The following is a 25,952-nucleotide window of genomic DNA, read 5'->3' as shown; positions in this document are numbered from 1 at the left end:
TGGAATTGAATTTTGTTTTCAGGGGTCATTGGATTTAAGTGTCTTAAACAAACAAACAAACAAACAAACAAACAAACAAACAAACAAACAAACAAAAAAACAAACAAGCAAGCAAGCAAGCAAATAAATAAATAAATAAATAAATAAATAAATAAGATATCATCACCACAGGGAGGGAGGCAATGATAACTTCCTCAATGGCTCAAGGGGGCGTTTCTTTCAAAAAGGTTAAGAACCACTGGTCTAGAACACCAAGCTGTCATGTATGTTTGAAAAATTCAAGTTGACAGGGCTAGTGGGTCGTGAGGCCGGGAACCGTTGTGAGAAGTTTCTTGTAAATCCGCCCAGTCAATTGACTAGATGGGCAGGGCATAAGTGCAATCAGTCAATCGATCAGTCAATCAATCAATCAATCAAGCTGCAGCCCCTTAACCCTTCTGAACCAAGTGGCAAAGAGGTGATCTGTAATTGCTTCTGGCCTTCTCGTCAGTTGCCCTTCCTGGTACTTCCATTTAGGTACATTTACGACAGTTGTTCTTTGATGCTCGGCTTTTATTTTCAATAGACTATGAAGAGAGAGTGAAGTCAAATCAGCTGCATTACAGAAGAGGAAGGTTGGGTTACATCACATTTTTTCATGTTTACTTAATTTTGTTTTTAATTAAGAGAGAGCATCCTCAAGATCAAAACCTCCAAAGGAAAAACCACCTGCCAGATCAACATCTCCACAGGATCAGTGAGCCACTGTTGTTGCAATTTCTTGGGATCCAGCGGTGCTTTCTTCACCAGGGAAAGGCAGAAAGTATTTATAGCCCAAGTCATCGGGTTCCTCAATAGATACGTCAGGAGTTACGATAGGTTCCCAGGGTTTTCCTGGACACTTCGGTTCTGGCAGATGTGGCACTGTATCAAAGAGAGACAATACATGCTGAGAGATGTTGGTGATGATGGGAGATCAACAGGCAACCCCAGGAAATCTTTGTTTGGTCTTATTGCTACAATGCCATCTTCTTTCTCCTTTACATCTTCCTGAGACTCCCCCAAACTATGATTTAACTCACCTCCAGTTTCATGTTCGCTTTCCGTAGCGGGTACCTCTTCATTCATCCTAGCTAATCGGAAAGGGGTAAAACCTGGAGGTCTACCTAAAAACATCTGAAAGGCAATTATAATATATTTACTTACTTCCTTGTAGTTTTCCAACACACCCTGAGAGTTGTGGCTCTGTAATATCATGCAATAATTCCACATGAAATAGCAATTAAAATAAGAAAAATCACTCTCCAATCAGCTTAGACCAGAAAAAAACTTGTTCTCTCTCCACGCGCGCGCACACACAAACACACACACACACACAGAGAGAGAGAGAGAGACAGAGACAGAGACAGAGCCATAGAAATTTACTGGAAATATGGAACTGGCAAAACCACTCTTTCATTATCTCATTCACTTTGAAAGCTCCTTTAGGGTCACTACAAGTCAGTTTTGACTGGACGGCACATGGCAATTATTATGTGCAGTATCTAGAGGAGGGAAGAGGGAAGAGGGAAGAGGTGTATTACCATACCGCTTTTTCATGTCGTTCATCTGCACATATCATTTGAGTGTCAAATTTATCCATCCCAGCTTCCTTAAAAGCAACGAGAACACATTTGGCAGAAAATTGTGCCTAAAACAAAATTGAGCACATATCCATATATAGTAACAATTAAACAAAATATGACATATAATTATTTGAGTGCTTGTTTTGAACATTGGGAGCTTTATACAGTGGTGCCCCGCATAGAGAGGTTAATCCGTTCTGGATTAACCTTCGCTATGGAGAAACATCGCTAAACGGAACGGAAAAGCCCAAAGTTCCAAATGGGCCCAAAACTCACCGTTCTGCGATGTTTCCCCATGTTCTGGTGGCCATTTTGGGTGTTCTGGTGGCCATTTTGGGTGTTCCGGTGGCCATTTTGGGTGTTCTGGTGGCCATTTTGGGTGTTCCAGCAACCATTTTGGGTGTTCCGGTGGCCATTTTGGAACCACCGAACAGCTGCTCCCCCATCGCAATGCGATAAAATATCGGTATGCGATCGCATTAGCAATCGCAAAATCCACATTGCTATGCGGATTCATCGTTAAACGGTGTGCTCGTTATGCGAGGCACCACTGTATATAGAAGTAGATTATAATTTGGTTTGTTGTTTCTTTTTAAAGAAACCTATATTTATAAACAGCTTCTTTTATAGGTTCCAGACATAAATTCTGCACAGCATGAGTAAAATTTCATTAAAAAATTTCTTAAACTTTAAAACTGTGGCATCTTTTCATTTTAATCTTAATGTTATAGTTAATGCTAATTATAACTTAACATTAAGTAAATTAGGAACTGAGCAGCGTGTAAAACAATTCATGACAAATATTGAGGAATCAATATTCTGAAAATATTGAATGCACTAAAGCTTGTTACAACCAGTGAAGCTAACATTGCAAACAAGAAAAATCTATACATTACAACCCATAGTCTTTAGTAAAGGAAATAGACATTGAAGTCCAGGCAGTGAAAGGGATCCAGAGGATCACATACCATACATTGTGCATATTAGGCAACCCAGAATGTATATGCATGTGCTTGTACAGTGGTGCCTCAAAAGACGGGCGCCCCGTTTAACGACGAAACCGCATTACGATGATCTTTGCGATTGCAATTGTGATCGCAAAACGATGGTCTGAATGGGGTTTTTTCGCTTTGCGATGATCAGTTCCCTGCTTCGGGAACCGATTCTCGCAAAATGACGATTTTAAAACAGCTGATCGGCAGTTTCAAAATGGCCACCGGGTTAAAAAAAAAAGGCTCCCCGCTGTTTTCTGGGATGGATTCCTCGCTACACAGGCAGCGAAAATGGCTGCGCTATGGAGGATCTTCGCTGGACGGTGAGTTTCAAGCCCACAGGAACGCATTAATCGGGTTTTAATGTATTTCTATGGGCTTTTTAATTTCGCATTGCGACATTTTCATTCTACAGCGATTTCGCTGGAACGAATTAATGTCGTAATGCAAGGCACCACTGTATATGTATATACAAGAATGGATGTGTTATTTCTACAAGAGAACATATGTAACCAATCAGATTGTGTCTAATATCAGCCAACAGGTGCTTAGAGGGATAACTGTCCAATATGAGAAAAAGGGTAAGTTACTACAATGGAACCTCGACTTACGAACTTAATCCGTATTGGAACTGTGTTCGTACATCAAAACGTTCGTAAGTCGAAGCAAATTTTCCCATAGGAATGCATTGAAAACCATGTAATCCGTTCTGCCTATTTTTCGTTCTTATCTAGAGGTGCTGTTCACAAGTAGAGGCATTAGTTCCCATAGGAACTAATGCAAAGCTGGTTAATCTGTACTCTACCACTAGGGGGATAATTTTTTCTTTTTTCTTCTTTTGACCTAAGATGAACTTAGGTCAAAAAAGGGCAGGGAGGAGGGAGGGAACACTTTCTAAACAGAACACCTTTTAACCCAAGCACTTTTTAAACAAAACCAAGCACCTTTTAGCTTTAAAAAAGGGCAGGAGAACACCTTTTAAACAGAACACTTTTTTGTTCATAAGTTGAAGCTCCGTTCGCAAGTCGAAGCAAAATTTTGTGAACGGAGCGGTTCATAAGTCGAAGCAAAATTTTGCGAATGGAGCAGTTCATAAGTCGAAATGTTCATAGGTAGGGACGTTCGTAAGTCGAGGTTCCACTGTACTAACATCATCTGCTCTTAGTATGTTTCTAAAGAAGATGTTAGGAAACTGATAAAATGTTCTGAAACTGTTATGAGACATCTGTCAAGCACAAACCAAATCTATGCTACTTAAAATGTTCAGTTACTGTTAGTTTATTCTTCAACATATCTTTAAGTAAACATTCTTAAAGTTTTCTATGACTGAATGATTATTTTACCTACTGGCACATACATATCTATCAAGGGAGAATATTATTGATAATTTGTGTGCTTTTTAAGATTCATACATAATCTGCGTGGTGGCGCTGTGGGCTAAACTGCAGAAGCCTGTGCTGCAGGGTCAGAAGACCAGCAGTCGTAAGATCGAATCCACACGACGGAGTTAGCACCCGTCACTTGTCCCAGCTCCCGCCAACCTAGCGGTTTGAAAGCATGTAAATGCGAGTAGATTAATAGGGACCACCTCGGTGGGAAGGTAACAGCGTTCCGTGTCTAAGTCTCACTGGCCATGTGACCACGGAAAATTGTCTTCAGACAAAACGCTGGCTCTACGGCTTGGAAATGGGGATGAGCACCGCCCCCTAGAGTCGAACACGACTGGACAAAAATTGTCAAGGGGAAACTTTACCTTTACCTTACATAATCTGCTGTGTTCAAACCCACAAAAATACAGCATCTTGTATAGCCTGCAAAATTATATTTTGCTTAGGTTCAAATGTGCTTTTTCTTCATGTAGGAACAAAATTAGTTCAACAAATGACAGCAGGGAAGACAAATTAAAGCAGCACATGGTGACTGTCTAATTAGAAACACTGCTAGAAAAGCAGAGCTCAGAGTTAAACCAAGGGACTGTGGTTACAATCTAATACAGCAGGGCTTTAGAGAGTGTGGCTCTCCAGATGTTGTTGGACTACAAATCCCATTAGCCCAAGCCAACACAGCCAATGTCAAGGGATAATGGGAGCTATTGTTGCATCAGAAGGCCTATACTTTGCCCTCCCCTACTATGAACATTCACAGTAAATGTTTAACATGTCCTATTAAATGCACTCAGGACTTACTGAGAAGAGATGTATAGAATTGTGCTGGGAAAAAGTTCAGCTCAAAGTTTGACATCATATGGATTAAAAATGAATTTCTCAGAAAGGATTACATATATCATCACCATGCTCCAGAATCCAAATTTAAATTTATGATTGTCCTTTAATATAAGGTGCTTATCTAGGAAGATACTATTCCAAAGAACTTACACTTTCATGTGTAGCCAAACAAATATTTCTCAATGTGTGAAATTTCGGTGTGACACACTTCTTAATAATGAACGTTATTCGATAAATGACTCCATTCACCACCTGAAATTTGAGAAGAAAATTTATTAGCATTTACTTTTAATTTTTATTATAGCAGTTTAAGAGCAGCAGCATCAATATAAAATTAAAATCTATTGTCGTTTGTCAAATTAGCTAGTGATTTTTGTGAAAGGAGCGTACAGAAAGGTGTATGTTTATTCAGATTAACATTAGTAGGCATCCTTCAGTCTCGAGAGGCGATGGTAATGTGTTCTGAATAGAGGTCTTAGAACAGCGTCTAGTGTGGCTGAGGAGGCCAATTCGAGAGTGACCATCCTTTCCACACTGAAGACAAATGCAATCTGTCCCCTGTCCAGCTCCCTGATTTTGCTGCTTCCAGGACTGCCTCTTTGCCTCAGCCTGCTGGACAAGCATCTCTTCAAATTGGGAGAGGCCGTGATGCCCCGCCTGCCTCCGGGCTGAACGCTCAGATGTCAAGATTTCCCATCTGTTGAGGTCCATTCCTAAGGCCTTCAGATCCCGCTTGTAGATCTCCTTGTATCGCAGCTGTGGTCCCCCTCTGGGGCGCTTTCCCTGCACTAATTCTCCATACAGGCTGGATTATTTTGGAATCTGTCAGCCATTCTTATAACATGCCTGAGCCAGTGTAGACGTTGCTGTTTTAGTCATGTATGTTTCAGATTTACAGAGGTGTGTGAATTCCAGTTTGTGTTTTGCCTAATTGTAAAACACTATTAAGTGCAAAGTATTATTATTATTATTGAAACACTCTGAAACCTAGCAAGATAGTATTTCTAAGGTGCATCGTTAAGGTTTTGAATGCAAACCTAGATGTATTGTGGGATTAAGGACCAGCAACACATTAAAGAGAATATATATTTGCCCATTTTCCCTTCCACAGAATTGGAATACAGTTTTCAGCAGTCTTTGACATTAAGCTCATGTTTACTTTTCAAGGAGCAACTGCAAAACTACGGTAAGCATGCTAAATGTAAGATATGCAGATAAGGAAAATTTTAAGCAATTACAAGCCTCTACAACATGGGGAAGTGTCACTTCTAAAAATGTGCCAAGCATGTTGTCTGGTTTGACCTTTTGAGCTCGGCCGGAGCTGCTGTGTGACTTGATGCACTGGCTCTTAACCTTTGTTACTCAGATGTTTTTGGACTGCAACTCCCAGAAGCCTTCACCATCAGCTCTGCTGGCTGAGGTTTCTGGGAGTTGCAGTTCAAAAACACTTGAGTAACAAAGGTTAAGAACCACTGACTTGATGGATCAACACAGGTGCATCTGACATGACTATTACTGGCTCTCTAACGTCACCTGTGTGATATGCAAATAGATTTGGAGAATAATTCAAATTCAATGTAAAGATTCTGACCTAATTTTGACTTGATTTTCCTAACTAGATTGAAATATCACAATGACATCGAAGCACAAACCTGGGATGTAGCTTTTATGATATGGTCAACTTTATAATAGAAGTTCTCATCAATTTCTGAGTTATACTCTCTCATAGCTGCATCCAACAGATCCTTCACCTCTTCACTGTCAGTTTGAATTGGTATGGGGCAACCAGGACAAACTTTTAAGAAAAAAAAAATTAAAGTTAAAAAAATTTTAAATTAAAAAATTGGATTTTATCAAAATCTAGGTTTATCTTTTATAACCGTTATAAGTCCATATGTACTCCAACTGGATCTTCCGTTAGATTAATTACACTTTGTATTAAAACCTGCAAAAACCCCAGAATCGGCTATCAAAATACTATTAAAAGGCAAGTCTATGAATTCTTCTGAATCAATTGCCTCTCTCCATCTCTATAAATGAAGGGTTTGTGGGCTCTCAGGAAACTCTCCATTGACTTTTAGTTGAAGCATATGGATTCTGTGCTGGTTTGGAGCAGAAGCACCAAGGAATATAGCAAACCCATCCTCCCACTCCTCTATCAGCAAAGCTGAAGAGTAAGAGTCACTACACAATGGGAAAAAAGCAAATTGTTCCACTTTAAATTCTTATTCAGGACATTGGGTTTCCCTGGATGAATTTACTTTATCACACCACACAGAAATCAGCACAGAGAGAGGAAGAAATTGACAGTCAACCCTTGTTTGTATCTTCTTAAGACACCTTCTGTTGCCATTATTCAAATTTGAAGAGGTATGGCTATATTAACAAGCTGCAAACAACAGATGGTTGCCAACATTCTTCTCTCTCTCTCTCTCTCTCTCTCTCTCTGAAGCTATCTCACTGGCTAAACCAATGCTAATGTGTCTGATGGCCAAAAAGGTAGAAGCCCCAGGGATGGAAGAAAAATGTTCAGATTGCGGGGAGGATGGTGGGCTGATTTGCATTGACTTTTATGTTGTGTTGTCAACAGAAAATAATATAGAATGTGACCACGCCAAGACGAGAGCAATTATTTGTCTATGGAGACTCCTCTAACTTTAGGTGTCACCCTGGGGAAGAACAATCAACTACCTCCAAATTAGCAGCATTCAATAAGAAATGTCCATCAGTATCTGAAAGGCCACATCTCCTCCAGCCCTGTGCTCAGACTTTCTGAAATACTAGAAAAGTGACCCCACAATGGAATACATAAAGAGTGAAATTGCTAGTGCACTGCCAGTGTTTAGGAGTTCTGGAAGCGGTAATCACAAACCTGCGGGCCTGCACTTCAGGTCAGCATCAACAAGTGTGTTTGTGAGGTCCACGTAGGCCTTGACTGTACAGATATAATCATTCTGAAAGGAGACAAGAAGTGTGTCAAGGGGAGGGGGGAGCATGGAGAAAGAAGCAGCAGCCATAGAATCTTGATCACATAAGTGGATACAGCTTTTAGTGTTTACACGTTGAAATGGTTGAACTTGGAATTGTTGTTCTCATTTTCTGGATCGCAATTCCCAGAATCCCTCATCCAGCATTGCCATGTGGCGATGCACAGAGATGTTTTCTTAGCCACCCCGAGCACCCACCAGTTGAGGCCTTTCTTCAAGACCAATGGTTACTATTTTCTGCTCTCCCCCTGATAATGAATCCATTCTGAACATGGGCAGAGGTAAATTCACCACCTCTTGAATTCAAAATTTCAGACGTGGTGAGTGCTCCAACACTGGAGGCCTTCAAGAAAAAATTAGACAACTACCTTTGATTTGGATTCCTGCATTGAGCAGGGGGTTGGACTTCATGGCCTTATAGGCCCCTTCCAACTCCATTATTCTATGATTCTACTCTATGTCTACTGAGCAATACTTACTTGCTTTCAAAGTTGCCTTTTACAGCATTTTAGAGTCATTTTTTTCCTATTTTTTCCTGTTCTTGTGTCATTTCCCTATTAGTTCTCATTGGCATTACCTCTGGAGGTTTGGAGCACTGGAAGATTGAGGCCAACAAGGCAATCAGTTTAGCCATCGCTTCCAGTACCAGGCGCAGATACACATGTGAGCAATTTCTCGCTTTTTGCAGTGGAGTAGGCTTGGGGAGACCATGGCCAATGACAGTTAATCACTTACAACAATATGGGGTTTATCTTCATTGGAAAGGTTTGGCACTATACAGGAAAAGATGTCCGCCCTTGCGTTTTATACCAAAGTGCATGTTTGCCCCGATCCAGCCAGTGATTTTAGAATTTGAAAAAGGATTGAAGGATGGAGTAAAGAGAGGAGTAGGCAAGATGATGAGTGGACACCACTATCACCCAAGATTCTTTTTCAACTTAATAAGGCTTGAGAGGCAAGTGTGCACAGGGCTGGGGGGGGGGGCAAGGTATTTATCTCGCAAGAAACAATTCTAAAGAACTTACAATTTCTTCTGCAGCAATACAGGAATCCTCTAGCTTGTCAAATTTGGCCTTGGAACAATTTGTCTTCTTAATAATGAACTCCATTTGATAATTTACTCCACTCACAATCTGAATTTGTAAAAGAAAAATTGATTAGCATTTACTTTTATTTTTATTATAGTGAATTCAGGGTAATTCCACCAGTATAAAATTTAAATCTATTATCCTTTGTCAAATTAGCCAGTGACTCTGTGAGAGGTGGGTGCAGAAATGTGTGCTCAAACATTTACTGGGATGTGAGGGGGGGAGGTGCTTGAGGTGACTACATGGAGGAGTAATGAAGCTTCTCAAATGTTTTGGTAAAGCTTTGTTTCAGAAACATCCTGAGTAAGCAACAGATTCCTGAGGAAATAACTCACAACTTTTTAAAAAAAGTTCGATGAAATTTGGCAAAACTTTTTGAATTTTGTACTATTGAAAGGTGAAGCACATTTTCTCAAATATGAAATAATGTTGTTCTGGGTAAGTTATGGGACATTATAAACAAAACTCTGGAGGAAGAATATCTTTATTGGTCCCGGCCATGGGTGCATTATTTTTAATTATTTTTATTATTTTAATTTTGGTTGTTTGATTTGTGGATTTTCTGTTTCTGGCTATTTGTTCAGCTTTTAGTAATTTTTTTCTCTTTTATCGCCAAGCATGTTGTCTAGTTTGACCATTGTAAGTCAGACAGGGCTGCTGTGTGATTTGCTGGATCAACACAGGTGTACCTGATGTGACAATTCCTGGCCCTCTAAGATCACTTGAGAGATACACAAAAAGATCTGTAAAATAATTCAGATTTAGCTTGAAGAGTTGGTCCTACTTGACTTTCTAAACTAGACTGAAATACTGTATAAGAGGGACAACAGAGTTCAAACCTGCGCTGTAGCTTCTGTGACGCTGGCAACTTTGTAATGGAAGGCATCATTACTTTCTGAGTTATATTTTTTCATAGTGGCATCCAGTATTTTTTCCACATCTTCACTGTCAGTCTGAATCGGTTTGTGACAACCAAGACAAAGCTTGACTATTTTAAGAAAAAAAATCAAATTAAAATAGTGATTTTTTTCAAAATCTACAGTAAGTGCATCTTTTATAGCCATTATATCTTGCCTTAGATTAATTCCACTTAAGTCTTTGTTTGTATGTATGTTTGTTTGCTATATTAGCAAAAAGCACAGTTGGCTATCAAAATACTATTAAAAGGCAAGTCTATGAATTCTTCTGAATCAATTGCCTCTCTCCATCTCTATAAATGAAGGGTTTGTGGGCTCCCAGGAAACTCTCCATTGACTTTTAGTTGAAGCATATGGATCCTGTGCTGGTTTGGAGCAGAAGCACCAAGGAACATAGCAAACCCATCCTCCCACTCCTCTATCAGCAAAGCTGAAGAGCACAAATCACTACACAATGGGAAAAATGCAAATTGATCCACTTTGTATTCTTACTCAGGACATTGGGTTTCCCTAGATGAATTTACTTTATCACACCACACAGAAATCAGCACTGAGAGAGGAAGAAATTGACAGTCAACCCTTGTTTGCATCTTCTTAAGACAGCTTCTGCTGTAGTTAATTTGAAGAGGTATGGCTATATTAACAAGCTCCAAACAACAGATGATTGCCAACATTCTTTGCTTTCTCTCTCTGTCTTTTTCTCTGCTGACTCCTGTCTGGTCAACTAAAGCAAATGGAGTTCCATCAAATGGTTCTTGTAAACAAGGGCTGATCCCCAATTTCTTCCTCTCTGCTGATCTCCTAGGTACTATAGTGTACCAGTTCTGGAGCAATCCTCAACAACACTGAAAGTTGCTTGTCTGAGGGGAACACGTTTGGGAGTTTTGCTCTGCCTCTGCTCTTTCTTGATTGAGAAAAAGCCAGTTCCTGGTCACTGATTCAACCATGAAGTTGCATTGGCGGAAGCTATCTCACTGGCTAAAACAATGCTAATGCATTTGATTGCTAAAAAATGTAGAAGCCCCAGGGATGGAAGAAAAATGTTGTCAACAGAAAATAATCTGAATGGGTCCACCCCAAGGCCAGACCAATTATTTTTCTATGGAGACTCCTCTAACTTTAGGTGAAACCCTGGACAATCAACTGCCTCCAAATTAGCAGCATTCAGTAAGAATTGTTGTTCATCAATACTTTGAAAGGCCATATCTTCTCGAACCCTGTGCTCAGACTCTCTGAAATACTAGAAATAGAAAAGTGACCCCACAACGGAATATGTAAAGAGTGAAATTGCTAGTGCACTGTCAGTGTTTAAGCATTCTGGAAGCAGTAATCACAAACCTGGGAGCTTGCAGTGCTGGTCAGTATGATGATGTTTCTTTCTGTTGTCCATATGGACCTTGACTGTACACGTCCCTTTGTCCTGAAAGGAGACAAGAAGCGTGTCAAGGGGAGGGGGGAGCAGGGAGAAAGAAGCAGCAACCATAGAATCTTGATCACACAAGTGAATGCAGCTTTTAGTGTTTATATGTTGACATGGCTGAACTTGGAAATGTTGCCCTCTTGTTTTGGACTGGAATTCCCTGAAGCCCTTATCCAGCACTGCCATGTGGTGATGCACATGGATGTTGACTTCGCAACTCTCAGTCCCCACCAGTTGAGGCCTTTCTTCAAGAAGACCAGTGCTTAGTATTTCCTGCTCTCCCTCGGATAAGGAATCCATTATGAACATGGGCAGAGGTAAATTTGGAGCTGCAGGTTCTCATAGACATTGTCCCCATAACCAGCCTCACTCCAGGAGAGTCTGAAAATGCTGACCCGTGGATTGATCCATGTCCACAGAGGAGTTCTAGGAATCCTTCCTCCCATCAGCAGCAGGTCTTTGGTAAAGCTAATGGCTCTTATTCACCCATTCAAAGCCAAACCAAACTCAAATGCTTTGTGTGGCAACAGGGATGGTTTACATTCAACATAACCTTCCTGGGAAAACCTATTTACCTTTGCCCTCAAACGCTCCTACTGGGTCTCTACCAAGACAAATATCTCAAAAGAGAATACAACGGCATGGGATATATATGCGTAAGGTAATCTGTTGGGACCACATGATGATGATGGACAAAACTAGCCCAGGGCCAGAGGCAAAAACAGATCAGCTCATCCCACCCTTCCGTCCTCCTCTATCCCTATGCACACATCCTAGAACATGGAAATAACTAGTTATAATGCAGTTACAGTGGTGCCTAGCTAGACAGTTCCCCCGCATGACAGTTTTTCACTAGACATTGACTTTTTGCGATCGCTATAGCGATTTGCAAAACAGTGATTCCTATGGGGGAATTTCGCTGGACAATGTTTGGTCCCTGCTTCGCAAACCAATTTTTGCTAGATGACAATTTTGACAACTCCCTCCGTGCTCGCAAAATGGGTGTTTTCGGGACCTGAGCTTCACAAGACAGCTATTTAAACAGCTGATCGGTGGTTTGCAAAGCGGCTTTCCTATGGCCTATCTTCGCTAGACAACGACGATTCTTCCCCATTGGAATGCATTAAACAGGTTTCAATGCATTCCAATGGGGAAATGCTTTTCGCTAGACGATGATTTCACTAAACTGCGATTTCAGTGGAATGGATTATCATCGTCTAGCGAGGCACCACTGTATCTGTAATACAGTTACAGTATCTGTAATACAGTTACAGTATCTGTAATACAGTTACAGTATCTATAAGTACATAACTTCTATTCACAATATAAGTGTGGTAACTAGTACAGTGGTTCCTCGCATAATGAGTGCCCGTTTAACAATGAATCCGCATAGTGATGTGGATTTTGCGATCGCAAAAGCGATCGCATTGCGATGTTTAAATAGGGTAAACAGCTGATCGGTGGTTCCAAAATGGCCACCGCATCAAGAAAATGGCCACCTGCAGCATTTTCGCGCAGATTCTTCGCTTACCGAGGGGGCGAAAATGGCGGCCCTATGGAGGATTCCCGCTTAGCGGTGAGTTTATCCGCCATAGGAACGCATTAAATGGAGTTTAATGCGTTCCTATGGGGTTTTTACTTCCATATAGCGATGTTTCCAGATAGCGATGATTTTTCCGGAACGGATTATCGTCGCTATGTGGGACACCACTGTATTCAAGTAACACCAAATTTACTTATGTCGACCGACTAACTGTTGCTTTCAAAGTTGACTTTTACAGGATTTCTGTGTACATTTTTTTCCTGATTTATGCCATTCTCCTATTGGTCCTAGTCAGCACGAAAAGTGTTCCCGGGTTTGTCCTTTATCTTTTTATAACTATTTCGAACATACAATCCCAGAAGCGGCCACCAGAGATTATCTCCCTGCGTTTTTCGACGCCCGCATTTTGCCCTCGTCTGCTATGCATGCTTAAAGGTACAGCGTATCCTCAACAATCTAAATTTAAATTCATTTTAGACCTTCAAAAGAAGGTACTTTTCTTGGAGGAAACTATTGGGAGAACTTACACTTTTTTGTATAGCAGTACAGTAACGATTTGGTTTGTCAAATTCAGCCTTGGAACAATTTGTCTTCTTAATACTGAATGTAATTCGATTAATTACTCCATCCACCACCTGAAATGTGAGCAGAAATTGATTAACATTTGCTTTTAATTTTTTTTTAAAATGGTAGTTTTAGAGTGACACAATCAGTGTATTAAAATCTCTTTTCTTTGGCTAAATTAGCTAGTGACCCGGTGACAAGTAAATGCAGAAATGTGTAATGTGTATTCTAACTTTTACAGGGATGTGTAAGCTCCCGCTTGTGCTTGGCCCACCCTGTTGTAAATCTCTATTAAATACAAAGTATTGTTATTATTGAAATACTGTGAAACCTAGCATTTTGAAGGTGTATCATTCAGATTAGAAAGGAAATCTTTGTGTACTATAAGCCCGGAGACAAACTAAATATTAAAGGGAATATGTATTACCTGTGATTAATCACTTTTCCCTTCCACGGTGGGATTCCCCTAGATATACAATTTTCAGTAGTCTTTAACATGCTTTCCTCCCAATTAGGTAAAGGTAAAGGTTCCCCTTGACAATTTGTCCAGTTGTGTCCGACTCTAGGGCGGGGTGCTCATCCCCGTTTCCAGCCCATAGAGGCAGCGTTTTGTCCGAAGACAATCTTCCGTGGTCACGTGGCCAGTGCAACTAGACACAGAACACTGTTATCTCCCTACTGTGGTGGTACCTATTTATCTACTTGCCAATTACCAACTCCCAAACTAAGCATGTTAAGTGCGTGACATGCAGATAAGGAAAATCTTATGCTACAACAATCTTCCACCATAGGGGCACCTCTTCAGAAAATGTGCTAAGTGTGTGGTCTGTTGAATCTAGCCAGGGCTGCTCTGTGACTTGATGGATCAGCACGCAGGTGCATCTGATGTGACTATTCTTCTCCCTGTAACATCCCTTGTGAGATACGCAAATGGATTTGGAGAATAATTTTTACTTGATTTGCTTGACTAGAAATAGAACAATAACAAAGAGTTTAAACCTGAGAGGTGGCTTTTGTGACACGGACAGCTTTGTAATAGAAGGCTTCATCACTTTCTCTGTTAAACCTTTCCATAGCTGCATGTAGTTGTTCGTACACCTCTTTACTGTCAGTTGGAATTGATTCGGGGCAACCAACACAAAGTGGGGCTATTTTAAGAAAAAAAGAGAGAAAAAATGGTTTTATCAAAATCTAAGTGCATCTTTTTTTTAATAGGTTAGGTTACGGATAGGGGACAGGGGACATGGGATTGAACAGGGGTTGCAAATCAACACATTTTACAATACAGTGGTCCCTCGCAAGACGAATGCCTCGCGGGATGAAAAACCCGCAAGACAATTGGTTTTTGTGAACGTTATGGTGCCTCACAAGATGGTTTCTTCTGTGGCCATGCTTTGCAAGATGTTTTTCCCCCGAGAGCAATGTCTCACAAGACAAATAAATTTCATTTTTTCGCAAGACAGCAGTTCTCGCAGAACGAATTACATTCGTCTTGCGAGGCACCACTGTATTCATTCTTATCTATTACATTTCAAAGATACATATGTTTCCGGTGTAACTACTTTATAATATATATTCTATTTCTAAATTGATCTTAGACTTTCAATGATCAAATATTAATTTGCATTCTATTTCTAAGCCAATTGTAAAATTTATGCCAACAATATTCATGATTCGTCTTTCTTGCTGAATCTAGCCATTTTGATAGTTTGTCCATTTCCACTGTATCCAGGATTTTTGATACTGACTCATCTTGAGATAGATTCTCCGGATCCTTCAATATTTAGCAAAAAGAGTTCTTGCAGCTGTCAGGATATGGATAACTAAATATTTTTTTCATTGAGTCTATTGAATCTGGGATTATATTTAGAAGAAAAAATTCAGGGGTTACAGTTATCGGAATCTCTAAAACTTCTTGCAAAAGCATTTCAACTCTTTTCCAATATCCATTTTGGCTAGTTTTGTGGGAGCTATATACCATCTATAAAACATTTAATATATTTTTTCTTTAAAAGCTACTGACTTAATGAGTTTTATATTATTTATCTATATTTAAATACGGAAAAATAAGTGCATCTTTTATATCCATTATAACACCACATGTTCACTAACTGGATCTTCGTCTTATATTAATTCTACTTAAGTGTTTGTTTGTGTTAAAACGTTTGCTAGAAAAAGAAACAAAATTGGCTTTTATAAAAAGGCAGGTTTGTGAGTTCTTCTGAATCAGTTTCTTCTCTCCTGAATAAATAAAGGGCTTGTGGGCACTCAGGAAATTATCCATTAACTTTTAGTTGAAGCATACGGCTTTTGTGCTGGGTTCAAGCAGAAACACCAAGTAACATAGCAATCCCTCCACTCTTATATCAGCAAAGCTGGATAGTAACAGGGTGACTACATAGTGGGGGAAAATACAAATTGATCTGCTATGAATTTGTACTCAGGAATTTGGGTTTCCCTGGATGGATTTGCTTTAGCAGACCACACAGAAATCAGCCCAGAGAGAGGAGGAAATAGAAAATCAACCTTTGTTTGTATCCTGTTAAGGCAGCTTCTGCTAAATCCATCCAGATTTGTAGAAAGCATGCCTATAGCAGAACTAGCTTAGTAGGCTTCCTTCAGTCTCAAGTGTGGCTGAGAAGGCCAATTCAAGAGTGACTATCCATTCCACACTGAAGACAACTTCAATCTGTCCCCTGTCCAGCTCCCTGGTTTTGCTGCTTTTGGGACTGCCTCTTGGCCTCAGCCTGCTGAACAAGCATCTCTTCAAATTGGGAGAGGCCATGCTGCACCGCCTGCCTCCAGGCTGAACACTCTGAGCCTTCAGAACTACACAGCTTAATAAGCTGCAAACAATGGATGATTGCGAACTTCCTCTTCTAACTATCTCGACTTCTCTCATCAGCTAAACCAAATGGACTTCCATTAGCTGGTTCTTGTAAGCAATGACTTACATATCATTAATTTCTTCCTCTCCCCTCTTGGCCTCCTAGGTGTTCTACCATACCAGTTCTGGCACAATCCTTAATGATAACAACAACAACAACAAAAGGTAGCTTGGCTGAGGGGAACTGACAACCTTGTGAGTTTGTCTTTGCTTCCTCTCTTTGTTGAATGAGGAAGCTGCAAAAACCAGCTCCCAGTCACCTGATCAACCAGGTTGCATTGGCTCAAGTGATCACACTTTCTCAATCAATGCTAATGCCTTTGAATGCTAAAAAAGTAGAATCCCCAGGAATGGAAGAAAAAAGTATGTGGGCAGGGAGTTTGCCAGACTGATTTACATTGACTTGAGGTCATTTGAAGTCAGCTTCCGAACCTCACACTATCTCGAAGTACAGGACTAAAAATTCTCAATAACCCACATAGCCACTGGCAATGCTGGCTGTGAGGTGAGAGCTGTGGGCCAATACGCCACGCAGGTGGCAGTTCGGGGAAAGATATGTTAAGGCAGGGGTACGTGCCCTATGATTCTCCAGATGTTCTTGGGATCTGACTTCTATCAGGCCCAGGAAAAAAAATGGCTAATGGATAGGATTGTTGTCCACCACAATCTTGAAGGCCACGTCCTCCAGCCTTGAGCTAAGACTTGCTGAAATGCAAGAAATAGGAAAGAGAGCCATCACAGCAGAAGTGACTCTGGTACTTAATACACAAAGGGTAAATTCGTTGGTGCATTTCCATTGTGTAGGAGTCCTGAAAGCTGTAATCACAAACCTGGGAGCTTGCACTTCTGTTCAGCATAAACAAGTGTGTTTCTACTGTTCTGCCATAGGCCAGCTGAGCCCTTTCTTCACAATGAGAAATGCTTTAGCCCTTTGGCATGAGATCGAAGGAGAGTGGGACTTGCAGTCAGAAATTGAAGGAGAGTGGGACTTGTAGTCAATGAGCATGAAAGAAAATAGAGTTTGTTAGGTTTTAAAAGAAAAAGGGGGTTGAAGACATGGGAATGTTAGAAAGGCAGAGAGGTTGAGGGAGGCGGGGCTTTGTTGCGGTGCTGTCAGCAACTCCAGAGAAGAGCTCTCTGGAAAAACTGGAACCCTCTGGTCCGGGATCCCCCTTTTGAAATGGGGATTGAAGGAGAGTCTAGAAGAAGTCTCTCTGAAGCAAATGGTGAGTGGCAGAAGGAGAAGAATGGGAGGCAGACCCGGACTTTTTCCTTCTGAAGAAATCACCGTGCACGGACTGGAGTGGGCGGCATTTTTGGCACTGAGCCGCGAGGAACCCTTTACTGGGGAAGAGGACAGCAATCAATATAAACTAATAATATATAACAAGTAAGTAAGCCGAAGCCTCTGATTTATGAAACGGCCTCATTAAGCTGAAAATAAGAATGAAAATATTTGGCTGAAAGAAGTCTGACTCAAAAGCGAAACCAAAGCTTCTCCAAGTGAACTCTTAAAACACCAGGCTGATTCTAAAGCCGAGAGTCTGAGACAGAAAAATAAATCTTACGTTTTTGGAAAAGAATCCCAGATACTAACACCATCTGACTGGATTTAAGAGACTTGAGGGTGGTGAATGCAGTTTAGCTGGGACACGTCTCTCTTCGCTTTCCCCTGGATTTTGTGAACTGTAAATAATAGAATTTGCTGGTTCTCGGGAGAAAGGAGCTGACGTGGTCGACTGGACTAAGGAGTATCGAGGGGTTAATGAAGATCGCAAGACGGGCTTCAAAGACTAACTACTGGACAGTTTGAGACTTGGTGATTGCTGTTTTATCTGTTGGATTGCGGACTGCGTGTGAGCCTGATAATAGAACTTGCTGAACTCAGGAGAAGAAGGGAAAAAAAACAGTGCCACAGTTCTATTTGACTCTGTATTTGCTGGGTTAAAAGTTAATCTTACATTATAATATTTGGATAAAGATTGGAGGGAGATCTAAGGGGAGGTTTATGATGAGTGGTTTGGATTGTTGATAAAATTGTGGAAACTGTGGAAGGATATTTAAGGGGTGATTATTGCAGTTAAGGGTATAGTACTGTCTATACAAACCCCAAAGCCTGAGATGGACTCCAGAAATTCAAGAGAACAAATGGAGACTGGCTCTGTTCAATCCCAAAGTTTCGGAACAGTGGTACAAGAAATAGAAAAGGAATGGCAGATTAATATTCATAGGATAATAATAAAAGGGTTTCAGCAAGCGAATGAAAATCTTAGCAAAATAGAAGATTTGATGAAAGGGATGAAAGAGGGGACAGTAGATGCCAAACAAACCTCAAATGAAGCTGTATAAACTTTAGAACCGTCTGTATTAGGCATGACTCCAAGTAACATAAATGGGCTAGAGAGTTACCCAGTGACCTATGCAGCTTCCAAAATTAAAAAGCATTATGTTAAAAATCTTAAGGAAGTAGAGATACTGAAACCAGAGAATCTTATGGTGAAAATATGGGAAGTCGAAAAAAGGGATATTTTGTCAGATGGGCTGAAAGACTGTTTAATTCAAAAGGAAACTGAACGATGGGATCTATGGTATAAATGGCAGCAGCTACCAGACAGTGTTGGAGTAACACAGAATAAAACTAAAATTAAATGATAAGATAAAAGCAGGAGGGTAATCAAACGGTGAAAAAGCAAAAAGTTGATTTGTATTTGTAATATGAATTAGTTGGATGATGGTATATTTTATGTTCTCCTATCCCCCCAAACCTTTTGCCCTTTTCCCTATTCCACCCTTATTTTCTGAACTTTCCATCCCTGTTCTTAAATAAATACTTTAAAAAAAAAGAAAAAAAAGAAAGGCAGAGAGGTTGTTTTTCTTAAATACAGCCAAGTTGGCACAGCATGAAACCTGATAAGGATGCAAGGACAAAGAGGCCCAGCGCAAAGACCCAAAAGATTCTTTTCTAATTAGAACGGAGATAAACCACCTGTATCTCCATGAGAATTGTAGGCAGATCGGACAGTTACGCCTCTTTGAGTTAATTGGTTTTCAGTCATGAAGAAGGAGATCAGAGGAATGTAAAAAAATGGACGATGGGTTATGTGAGAGACATCACCATCATGGTGTGAAAGAGAACTTTTGCCTGAGAGAAGTTCTTGATGGTTGGTGTTATGTAGCTTGAAGGAAAGAGAATGTACAGTAGGTAAGAGAAGGAGGAAGTGGGGCTAGCCCACCTTACCCCAGTTTTAGTGTTTATTGTTTTAATGGGAATTTGTTGTTGTATTTAACTATGGTAGTCCTTTGTACATGTCTTTATGCTAATGCTTGAGCAAAAACAAACTGTTTCTATGAAACTATATTTTCTTAATAGAAAATAATTATAAAAATCTATACTGAGGACTGGTCTCTTGGATCAGCAGGGTTCGTCTAAATCCAGTGGAGTAATAAAGGCCATTGACTAGCTACCAGAGAAGTCCTAATTAACGGAGCTGTTGTGAGTTCTAAGGAATCGCAAGGCCCATGTTACTGTACTTGCAAAGTACTGAGTAAAAGTAAAGTGTTGTTTTAAGGTCAGGCTTATAACAGGCGCAAATGCTACACACTGCTGAAGGTTGAGGACTTGCCCCAGTGTAAAGTGGTAAATTTGTGACTGTGGAACTGTCTGCCTGAAGGACCCATGCTCCTTAGGGAGATTTGGTCCTGACACTGTGGTCCTCTAATTTTTATTGCTGCCAGTAACATTTTTAACAAGAAGTCAACAGCAGGAAACCAGAAGGCCGGAGGAGTTTAATGGTGCGGATAAATTACTCAAAAGCTCTTAGTGGGAAAAAGAGAGGCTATGCTTCAGAGCTCCAATTCCTGGAATCCTTGGAGAATTCTGGGAACTGAAGTCCAAAACTCAAAAAACCACAAACGAACATACCAAACAAACAAACAAAACCCTAGAGGCTATTTTCCCATTCAAAGCATTTACGAAGTTTTAATGTAACATGTGCATACGTGGAACAAGTCCGCATCCAATTCCAAGAATATTGGTAGAGTTTGTAGTATCATCAATGTGAATTTCACACTTGCCTCTGGCCTAAAAGGAAGGGCAAGAAAAGGTAAGTTTTCATTTTCTGCTTCACTCACATGTTATCTTACAATATGTTAACTAGCACATCATACTTATTAACCTAGTACTTAGGTACATACAAAGGCATGATGGTTAATCAATGCATTACGGGTAACATACAAACAAATACACAGGACAATAAAGACCATCTGACCTGCTTCCTATTGAGATTTTCTCTCGGGTAAGTCACAACATCAGATGACAGCTGATTAATAAGGTGCTGGCTATATGGCTTGTGGACATTTGAATTTCCAGCCCTTTCTCTCTGCCTTTTTGCCTTCTGAGCTCTCAAAGGGCTTTCCGCCCGACATCGGAGGCACCGATCGCGGTGACAGGGACCCCCAGGGAGGTCTTCCCTGGTGGTGGGCAAGTCCTGGGAGACCTCCCTGGGGGTCCCCGCCGCCGCGATTGGCACCTTTGGAGGTCTCAAGGGGCTTTCCCCCTGACATCGAGGAAGTTGTTTGAGACCTCCGAAGCCAAAAAGTCAGGGAGAAAGGGTGGGAAATTTGAATTTCCAGCCCTTTCCCCCTGCCTTTTTGCCTTTGGAAATGCTGGAACGGATTAATTCCGTTCCCATGCATTTCAATGGGAAGTGGTACTTTGACTTACGAACTTTTAGATGTACGAACGTCGTTCCAAAATGGATTAAGTTCATAAATCGAGGTATCACTGTATTATTCTTGGTCTAAAAATCTGCAATTCTCCATTCTGCATCTTTCACCTGACACAGACACGCCTACATACACGGCTCACATGGATAAAGGTCCTAGTTGGGAAGGCTTTGCAGCCTGCCTCCATCCAAACTTCCTGTGTAGAAGGGAAGTTCCTAGCTATCAATAGGGCAGCTCCAGGTGAGCCACATTTAAGTGTCTCTGGGTATGGATCTGTCAGGCAGAACTCTCGGAATGGAGAATTATAGGATTCATAGTAAAACAATCAAAAAAGTTCTATACCTAATGGTTGGTACTTACCTAATTTTATGCCAGTCATGCAACCAGGCATATGACTGGCACCTTGTTAATTATCCACAGTTTCCTGCTGTGACTTACACCAAGTCCTTTAACTTGAAATGAAATCTCAGTAGGATTCTGGCCTATATGTATACATATTATCTGAGGGTGCAGAAGAGTGATATGATAGATAAAGAGAGCTCACAGTAGGACCCGGACCCACAAAATGAGGAGTCCCAATATCTTCCTGGTTTAACACAGAAATGAGAGATGTTGTTGTTTAGTCATTATGTCGTGTCCGACTCTTCCTGACCCCATGGACCAGAGCACGCCAGGCCCTCCTGTCTTCCACTGCCTCCCGGAGTTGGGTCAAATTCATGTTGGTTGCTTTGCAGACACTGTCCAGCCATCTCCTCCTCTGTCATCCCCTTCTCCTCCTGCCTTCACACTTTCCCAACATCAGGGTCTTTTCCAAGGAGTCTTCTCTTCTCGTGAGATGGCCAAAGTACTGGAGCCTCAGCTTCAGGATCTGTCCTTCCAGGGAGCACTCAGGGTTGATTTCCTTTAGAACGGATAGGTTTGTTCTCCTTGCAGTCCAGGGGACTCTCAAGAGCCTCCTCCAGCACCACAATTCAAAAGCGTCAATTCTTCATCGGTCTGGTTTCCTTATGGTCCAGCTCTCACTTTCATACATCACTACAGGAAAAACCATAGCTTTGACTATTCGGACCTTTGTTGGCAAGGAGATGTCTTTGCTTTTTAAGATGCTGTCTAGATTTATCATCACTTTCCTCCCAAGAAGCAGGTGTCTTTTAATTTTGTGGCTGCTGCCACCATCTGCAATGGTCATGGAGCCCAAGAAAGTAAAATCTGTCACCACCTCCATATCTTCCCCTTCAATTTGCCAGGAGGTGATGGGACCAGTGGCTGTGATCTTAGTTTTTTTGAGGTTGAGCTTCAGACCGTTTTTTTTTGTGATCTCCTCTTTCACCCTCATTAAGACGTTCTTTAAGTCCTCCTCACTTTCTGCCATCAAAGTGGTATCACCTGCATATCTGAGGTTGTTGATATTTCTTCCAGCAATCTTAATTCTGCCTTGGGATTCCTCCAGTCCTGCCTTTCACATGATGTATTCTGCATATACGGTAAGTTAAATCAACAGGGAGACAATATACAGCCTTGTCGTACTCCTTTCCCAAATTTGAACCAATCAGTAGTTCCATATCCAGTTCTAACTGTTGCTTCCTGTCCCACATATAGCTTTCTCAGGAGATAGAGAAGGTGGTCAGGCACTCCCATTTCTTTAAGAACTTGCCATAGTTTGCTATGGTCCACACAGTCAAAGGCTTTTGCATAGTCAATGAAGCAGAAGTAGATCTTTTCCTGGAACTCTCTGACTTTCTCCATAATCCAGCACATGTTAGCAATTTGGTCTATAGTTCCTCTGCCCCTTCAAAATCCAGCTTGTACTTCTGGGAGTGCTCAGTCCACATACTGCTGAAGCCTACCTTGTAGGATTTTGAGCATAACCTTGCTAGCATGGGAAATGAGTGCAATTGTACGGTAATTGGAGCATTCTTTGGCACTGCCCTTTTTTGGGACTGGAATGTAGACTGATCTTTTCTAATCCTCTGGTCACTGCTGAGTTTTCCAAACTTGCTGGCATATTGAGTGTAGCATCTTAACAGCGTCATCTTTAAGATTTTAAAGAGTTCAACTGGAATGCCATCACCTCTACTGGCCTTGTTGTTAGCCATGCTTTCTAAGGCCCACTTGACTTCGCTCTCCAGGATGTCTGGCTCAAGATCAGCAACCGTACTGTCTGGGTTGTCTGAGACATCCAGATCTTACTGGTATAATACTTCTCTGTATTCTTGCCACCTCTTCTTGATGTCTTCTGCTGCTGTGAGGGTCCTACCATTTTTGTCCTTTCTCATGTTCATCTTTGCACAAAAGGTTCCTTTAATATCTCCAGTTTTCTTGAAGAGAACTCTGGTTTTTCACTTTCTATTATTTTCCTCTATTTCTTTGCACTGTTCATTTAAGAAGGCCCTCTTGTCTCTCCCTGCTATTCCCTGGAAGTTTGCATTCCATTTTCTGTAACTTTCCCTATCTCCCTTGCATTTTGTTTCCCTTCTCTTCTCTGCTATTTGTAAGGCCTCGGTGGACAGCCATTTTGCTTTCTTGCATTTCCTTTTCTTTGGGATGGTTTTTGTTGCTGCCTCCTGTACAGTGTTACGGGCCTCCACCCATAGTACTTCAGGCACTCTGTTCACCAAATCTAGTTCCTTAAATCTGTTCTTCACTTCCACTGTGTATTCATAAGGGATTTGATTTGGATTATACTTGACTGGCCCAGTGGTTTTTCCGACTTTCTTCTGTTTAAGCTTGAGTTTTGCTATAAGAAGCTGATGATCAGAGCTACAATCTTCATGTACTTTTAAGAAGGCCTTTTCAGCTTTTATAGTTTATAATATTTTAGGGGACCTTTGGTTTTTTAAAAAGAAATACCTATACTATCTGCCTTTTTGAGCTATAAGGTCCTTTATTCTATATGAATCTTCTTTTAACTACAATTGAAGCTTTGTATTTAAATGCCTTCAACTTTCATAAATGTAAGATTTGGGATTTTATGTCACGTGCTGCCAATTTACATAGCTGCAAGACTTTTGGATTTAAGTTTTTGTGCCTACAATTCTTCTTACAATTCCATGACTGTCTTCAATATATTTCGGACTTGCTATTTTTGAAGTATGGAACTCAGAAATAAAGTACAGTAACTAAATAAAGCTTGATAGACAGAAAAGCTTTGGAATTGCCTAGAAATTAATGCAACAAAGAAAATATTTTTACTTAAATATCCAAATGAGTTTGGGAATGCTTGTCAATGATTATCTGATTTTATTCTGGGATTAACCCTTTACTGGAATAATGTCAGCAATGACAAACCATAGGCTTCTGTTCTTTGCTGAGGAGGTCTATAAATCTCTGTAGGAGTCCTGGGGCATTCACACATCCTTACCTGGGATCTGACATATTGATCTAGATCTGTGATTCTTAACCTTGGATCCCCAGGTGGTCTTGGACTGGAACTCCCAGAAACCACTGCCAACAAAGCTAATAGTGAAGGCTTTGGAGAGTTTTAATCCAAGAACATCCAGGGAACCAAGCTTGGGAAGCACTGATTTGATGGATGCCAATATACATAGATTTCCCATATGCTTGTTATATTTTCATACAATGCCAGGATGCACACCACGCAACCCCCAATCCCACACTTGGTGAGTTTTTATAAACACGTTTATTTTGAAGAAGAGAAGTTACAGATACTTACTCCTTCTGAGGGTGGAAGGAACTTGCAGTTCTGCCAGGGGATACTTCTGTTAGCACAAGCGGTTTCCCATACACTATATTTCACAAAGAAGGTTTTACCGGGGCCTGCCTGGAAAAGATATTTGTGTAAGTCGTTTTGATTTCAGCAGGTAAGAGCTGGAGGAACAAATTGTTTCAAAGGTTTTCAAAGGGATTTCTTAATGGTGCCTTTCAGGGTGTGTTACATGGCTTCAAAGGAAGTCCGTTCCTACAGTCACAAACGAATGGAGCCCTGGGAGCATCTGCGGTTGGAAAAACTCTTTTCCGCTGAAGCATGGAAGGAACACCAGTAGTCTCCCCCCCACACACACTTTTGGGACACTGTGCTTTGACAGCTGTCCTAGTCAGGCAATCACGAGAGTCATTTTGATAAGCTGAAGGTACAGATGTTAGGCTGAGTTCCTGTCAAATGTTCAACAACTTTCTCCATATGACTCCAAATTAAGCCCCTCCCAAGCAAACTGCACCAGGGCACAGAGTGCTACTCCTGTCCTCTGAAGATGCCAGCCACAGAGACTGGCGAAACGTTAGGAAGAACAATCTTCAGAACATGGCCAAATAGCCCGGAAAACCAACAACAACCAATTAAGCCCCTAATGAGATATGACGACAGCCCACTTTGCTTGAGTCAAGCCTCTGCCTTCTTTACATATCAAGCGCATGGTGGGATTTCACCTCTGGCAATGAGGTCTAGAAGGCCTCAAGCTTGTTAGATAAAAAGCTGTCAGTAAGCAGGTCCTGGGCATTCTAATCTGCCTTGCTAGAGATGGAATCTGAAACCCACCATCTCTGAGCAGATTCTGCAGCCCTCATCTTGGAATCTACTTGGAAACAATGAACCTGGCCTTCATAGGGAGCCATTATTTTTGAAATGTTTGATTTTTTTTCCTCTGAACCATTCCCAGCTCTTTATATAGAAGCATGTGCCCTTTTTTTGTTGTGTTGCAAAGTATACTTACTGTTTTATTAGTTTCCAGAATCACATTGAGAGCGAAGAGATTGCCATGACTGAAAAGGTCTCTGTTAAATGCCTTCAGACTAAGGTCTACTGCATGGAAAACTTCAGGGTCATCACAGCCGACCGCTTCCCCCTGGAGAGGAACGGCTTGGCTACCAGAAAGGCTGAGCAGCAGGAGGATAAGAAGTTCCATCTCTAGCTAGAGAAGCTCCTTCTCAGACCCAGGAGTTGAAAAGGCAGGAGGAAGTCCTCTTCACAAGATTAACGAGGATTTTTTTTTCTGGGCAGACACAGAACAGACGAATGTTCTTAAATAATCAAGCAGAAAAAT

At 41.0% G+C, this 25,952-nt stretch overlaps 1 protein-coding gene across 1 annotated transcript; it reads right to left on the bottom strand.

Moving 5' to 3' along the window:
* Window positions 1-531: 531 nt before the first annotated feature.
* Window positions 532-25,952, bottom strand: LOC110088341 (T-kininogen 1). The gene is made up of 14 exons (XM_020810563.3): window positions 25,623-25,952; window positions 24,626-24,733; window positions 20,227-20,308; window positions 14,340-14,488; window positions 13,304-13,411; window positions 11,152-11,233; window positions 9,736-9,884; window positions 8,834-8,941; window positions 7,694-7,775; window positions 6,474-6,616; window positions 4,972-5,073; window positions 1,568-1,669; window positions 1,062-1,155; window positions 532-903 (listed from the first exon to the last, which is right to left on the bottom strand). Exons 1-14 carry the CDS (start codon window positions 25,812-25,814, stop codon window positions 734-736), a joined length of 1,671 nt encoding a protein of 556 aa, XP_020666222.3. The 5' UTR covers window positions 25,815-25,952; the 3' UTR covers window positions 532-733.

Source organism: Pogona vitticeps, chromosome 3 (assembly GCF_051106095.1).
Source record: "Pogona vitticeps strain Pit_001003342236 chromosome 3, PviZW2.1, whole genome shotgun sequence".
NCBI lineage: Eukaryota > Metazoa > Chordata > Lepidosauria > Squamata > Agamidae > Pogona > Pogona vitticeps.
The sequence above is the reverse complement of the archived record's forward strand: the minus strand, read 5'-3'. Positions and strand labels throughout refer to the sequence as shown.

Bases quoted from the DNA above. Each gene is read 5' to 3' on its own strand.
- LOC110088341 (XM_020810563.3), bottom strand. From the start codon at position 25,814: ATGGAACTTCTTATCCTCCTGCTGCTCAGCCTTTCTGGTAGCCAAGCC. The intron at 20,309-24,625 runs GTAAGTATCTGT...CCTTCCTTTTAG, and splicing joins TCCTTCCACCCTCAGAAGGA to GCCAGAGGCAAGTGTGAAAT. The intron at 8,942-9,735 runs GTTTGAACTCTG...TTACAAATTCAG, and splicing joins TCACAGAAGCTACAGCGCAG to ATTGTGAGTGGAGTAAATTA.